This window comes from Hipposideros armiger, unplaced genomic scaffold (assembly GCF_001890085.2).
Source record: "Hipposideros armiger isolate ML-2016 unplaced genomic scaffold, ASM189008v1 scaffold_1920, whole genome shotgun sequence".
Taxonomy (NCBI): Eukaryota; Metazoa; Chordata; class Mammalia; order Chiroptera; family Hipposideridae; genus Hipposideros; species Hipposideros armiger.
Window position 1 is genome coordinate 81290 of NW_017733270.1, and position 5201 is coordinate 86490.

General features: G+C 61.9%; 1 gene segment (V, D, J or C); it reads right to left on the reverse strand.

The window, feature by feature from the left end:
- The window catches only part of LOC109378372 (Ig gamma-1 chain C region-like), a 72985-nt gene extending 69341 nt beyond the window's left edge, over positions 1-3644 (reverse strand). Inside the window, 1 exon segment of the C gene segment in view lies at positions 3461-3644. Within this exon segment, the coding sequence occupies positions 3461-3551 (91 nt within the window).
- Between the last annotated feature and the right edge of the window lie 1557 nt (positions 3645-5201).

Below are 5201 nucleotides of genomic sequence, written 5' to 3' on the forward strand. Positions count from 1 at the left end.
GGAATGCAGGGCCTCCACCTCCTCCAGGATGAGCTTGCACGTTGACCCCAGGCAGTGATGTCCTGGGCGGGGATGCACCACCCTGTCGCCCTTGGTGTCACACAGACCTCAAATGGTGTCTCGGGGGCTGCTGAGGAGGGACTGGCAGGCATCCTTCAGCTCAGGCTTGGGCGAAACCTGCTGTCCACCCAGTTCTTTAAAGGGGTGGCTCAGGGACAGGACACAGCCCATAGTGTCCGTGAGACCAGAGCGGGGGAGATGGAGGCTGAAGGTGGCTGTGGGGTCAGAGGGCGGTGAGGTCAGGAGGCAGAGAACAGGTGTGGGCAGCAGGCAGGTGGCTCTGGGTCCTTGGCAGGGGCTGGGGCAGCCCTGGAAACCCGTCTAAGGGGTGACGCTAAGCTCCCTGCCCGATCATGTTCCTGTAGTCGGGGACGATGGTCCGCTTTAGTTCCACCACCGAGGAGAAGATCCACTTCACCTGTAGGCAGTGTAAGGACCCCACGTCAGCCTCCCAGGGACAGCGAGGGAAGGCCAGGTGGGGACAGCATGGGGCAGTGAGGGGACAGTGTGGGAGTGTGTGAAGACAGTGTCAGGATGACATGGGGGATAATGTAGGGATGGTGTGGGGACAGCATTGGGCCAGCATGGGGATGGCATGGGGACAGTATGTGGACGTCATGGGGATAGTGTGGGAATAGCATGGGGACAGCGTCGGAATGGTATGTGAACAGTGTGGAAACACCATGGGGACAATGAAGGGCCAGCATGGGGACAGCATGTGGACAGTTTGGATACAGCATGGGGACGATGTAGGGATGGCGGGCCCACCTTGAAGAGGGTGACGGTGGCACTGTAGCACACGCTGAACAGGAAGAGGGTGATGAAGATGGAGATGGTGGTCCACAGCCCATCCAGCTCCCCGTCCTGGGCCTCCACACAACTGTCGTCCAGGAGCAACTCTGGACAGGAAGAGGGTGGTCAGTGCTGGCCTGCCATGCAGTGCCTTGTGGGGATCCCCTGTGTGACAGTGTGGGAGCCCCCATCACGCTGGGCCAGGGGCGCCCAGCTCCCGCATCCGTCCAACTCAGCCCCAGATCTTGGGTCCCATCCTCTGTTCTCTCAGAGACTCTCCCGGGGTCGAGCCAGTGCCAGGACTGTGCTGAGTGTGTGCCCAGTGCAGCAGTCGCTGGGGCGCTGGGACCAGCGGGCAGGTCCAAGGGTCAGTCTGGGTGCAGGGGTTTCTGCATGTCAGGGAGCGTGTAGGTGCTCTGGGCAGGAGGAGGGCTGGTGTCTGAGGTGGTCAGTGTGTGGATGAGCCACCGAGTGGCTGCTGGGGCATTGAAGTGGGTGGGGCCAGGCTGGTGTATACTGTGGGGGTTCACAGGACCTGCTCCACGCTGTGGTCTGGGCCTGTGCATGGCGCCTTGTGAGAGGCCCTAGAGTGTAAGGCCTGTGTGTGTGCATGTATGTGCATGTGTGTGTGTGCATATGTATGTGTGAAGGTGGCCACGTGAGCTGGCGCTGCTCAGCAAGAGTGCTTGCTTTCAATGGGCCTGGGCTCAGTGTCCATGTGGGCATTGGGACATTCTGTCCCCTGGGCCCTCAGGGCTGCTTGCCTCTGCCCTTTTGGAGCGTGAGGTTGAGTGCTCAAGAGTGGGCAGGCCTGGCCCCAGGCAGACACAAGGCCAGGCAGAGCCACCGTATCTCAGGGAGGGTGGGGGGCCTGATCGCGAGGGCAAGGAGGGCCTGTCCCCACCCCATGGGCCCGGCATGCCTTCTGTGTGGACACAGAGCCCCAGAGAGACCAGTGCATGGGGAACCCGGGAGACAAGGACACACTGTCACAGCGCAGGCTTGTACAGAGGTGGGGAACGGGGTTTCATATCACAAGGGGCTCCTGAGGGGCCCTGTCCCCTGTCCACAACTCCAGCCTAGAGCAGCCACTGGCAGGGGGCCTTAGGAGTAGCCTCCTGGGGCAGCTAAGAAAGCCCCCTCCCCTGTCCTGGGAGGCCTGTGTAGACCCACAGGCTCTGCATCTCGCCCAGGTGGGACCGGCTGTCTTCGCATGATGGTGACAGCCAGCCTCAGAGGCCAGCCTGAGCTGTGTCTCAGAAAGAACCATGACAGTGACGCAGGGTCCCAGGGTGGTTCTGGGTGCTTTATTTCATGCCAGGGGCACGGGTGTGTACACAGGTTGGAGATCGCATGGCTCATTTACCCGGGTTTTGGGAGATGGATTTCTGGGTGGAGTGGTTGTGCAGGGCCTCGTGCATGACCATACACGTGAAGGTGTGTCCCTGCTGCCACCTGTCCTTGTCCACGGTGAGCTTGCTGTACAGGAAGTAGGACCCGTCGGCGACCCGCTGGGGTGGGGTCGTGCTGTACTTGTTCTCTCGCTCTGGTTGCCCGTTGCTCTGAAACTCCACGTAAATTTCGGGCGGGTAGAAGTCTTTGACCAGACAGGTCACGCTGACCGTGTTCTTGGCCAGCTCGTCCACGTGTGGGGGCAGGATGTACACTTGTGGCTCCCGGGGAGTTCCTGTGGGATGAGGTCAGCACAGATGGTCACTCTCAGGAAAGGGCCAACCCCCCATGACCCTGACCTCGCCTGTGCATGTCCCACCTTTGGCCTTGGAGATGGTCGTCTCGATGGGGGCTGGAAGTGCGTCGTTCTCAACCTTGCACTTGAACTCCTTGCCCTGCAGCCAGTCCTGGTGCCGGATGGGGAGGGTACTGACCACGCGCCAGGTGCTGTTGTACTTCACCTCCTCAGACTTCATCTTGCCCTTGTTCTCCTCCTTACCGTCCACGTACCAGGTGAACTTGACGGGGTCATCCTGAGTCACGTCCACCACCACACACGTGACTGCGGGCTCCCGGGAGATCAAGAGGGTGTCCTTGGGTTTTGGAGGGAAGATGAAGACCGATGGCGCTCCCAGGTTCTCAGGAGCTGGTGTGGGAGACAAGGCCGGGGTTTAGCACAGAGGTGGACCTGCCTGGACACTTGTCCCCCCATGGGCCACCTCCTGGGGGCAGCTGACTTACGTGGGCATCTGCAGCAGGCGCATGGAGGTTCGGTAGTAGGAATTTCCCTTGGTATGACTACAGAAAGAACAGATGGGGTTACTGGGACCTGCTGGGACCTGGGGGGATATCCCTGGGGGTGGGCTTATGTCAAGGCCAGCGTTTGGTAGGTCTGAGACCAGCGTCTGCTTTTGTGGGCCCAGAGGCTAGGGTCAGGGTGTCCAGCCTTGTCCCACCCTGGGCCTGGTGGAAACCCCCAGACGACCCCTCTCTGAGCTGGGGAAGCTTCAGGCTGAGGAGGCCAACGGCGCCCTGCCTGCTGCCCTGGGCTGCTGGATCAGCCGTCTTTGCCACGTGGTCCATGTGGTCCATGCAGACAGGAGGGCTGCCCAGGCCTGTGTCCTAGTGCCCGCCCTCTCCATGGCTGTGCTCTCACCTCTCACTTCCTTCTTGGTGCTGGTGGCCGGGTGGGCCACGTTGCAGGTGAAGGTCTGGCTCTCCCAGTTGCTGGCGGGCACTGTCACCATGCTGCTGAGAGAGTAGAGCCCGGAGGACTGCCTGACAGATGGGAAGGTGTGCACGCCGCTGGACAGGGCTCCCGAGTTCCAGGTCACGGTCACCGGCTCAGGGGAGTAGCCGGACACCAGGCAGGCCAGGGCCACCGTGGAGCCAGACGTGACTCCACAGGGGGACAGCGGGAACACTGACGGAGCCGTTTTAGAGGCTGCAATAGAAGAGGCTGTGTGACTGCCAGGGCCTCACCCCTGTGAAGGTCCAGGTAGGACATCCGGTGCCTGGGCCGGGGCAGTGTTGAGCCCAGCGTCCATCGCCAGTGTGCTTCCAGGAAGCCTGCAGACCAGCTGCCCCACGTGGCCCTCTGCGGCCGTGGGCACTGGACTCATCAGCCCAATCAGTGCTGGACGGCTTCCTGCATTAGGTCCCCCAGCCTGTAGCCCCTTGTCCCCACTGAGCCAGCCTCTGCCTGAGTACTGACCAGTGGCCCTTCTTCTGGCTGGCTCCACTGGTCCCCTGAGCCCAGTGTCCTGTCTCCTCAGTCTGTCGTGCCCCAGTGGAACAAGTGCCCCCCCAGGTGTGGTGGGTCTCTGCCACCCACTGCCCCTGCTCTGCTCCATGTCCTGGAATCTCCTCCTTGGCACCCCCATCTCTGTGCCTTCACCCCTAGCCCAGGGCTCTTCAGGTCTTGCCCTTTGTCCCCTGAGTCCTGGGGCTGACCCCTGCCCTCTGGCCCTCTCAGCTCACCTGTCCAAGCTTGGCAGCTCACCTCCTCCCAGCTGCCTGCAGCCCCTCTTCCTGGCCCCTCACAGGGAGTCCAGGTCCCCTGCCCATCGGAGCCGGGTTTGCCAGCTCAGGCCCGAGCCGTCCTTGCCCATGGGTCTCTGTTTCCCCGGCACTGGGCCCCTCAACTAACCAGCCGGACCCTTTCCTTACCTCTGCCAGATGCCCTGCAGAGTCCTTGCAAGACATGCACACCAGCAACTGCCCTGCTCTCCTCCCTGCAGCTCTTGGCCAAAGCAGCCCTCTTCCCCTACTGCCACATGGTCACTCTCCACCCATCTGCTCATACCTGCTTGAGAGTGCTGTGACCTCCTGGGGAAGCTCCTGCCATGCCACCTGCCGCTGCTAACTTTAATAGCTCTGCCAACTCCCCCGACCTCCAAGGGCAGCTCCCTGTCCTTCAACCTGCCCTGCTCAACTGCATAGCTCTGCCAGCTCCCCCTACCTCCAGCGGAGGCTCCTTGTCCTGCCACTTGCCCTGCTCACCTGCGTAGCTCTGCCAGCTCCACCAACCTCCAGGGGCAGCTCCATGCTCTCTCTCCTGCCCCTTGCACCTGCATAGCTCTGCCAGCTCTCTTTGACCTCCAGGGGCAGCTCACTGCCCTCCCAACTGCCTTGCTCCACTGCACAGCTCTGCCAGCTCCTCAGACCTCCAGGGACAGCTCCCTGCTCTCCCTCCTGCCCCTGCTCACCTGCATAGCTCTGCCAGTTCTCCAATCTCCAGAATCAGCTTTGCCCTCCCAACTGCCCCTGCTCACCTGCATAGCTCTGCCAGCGCCCTCGACCTCCAGGGTCAGCTTTGCCCTCCCAAATGCCCCTGCGAACCTGCATAACTGCCAGCTCGACCGACCTCCAGAAGCAGCTCCCTGCTCTCCCTCCTG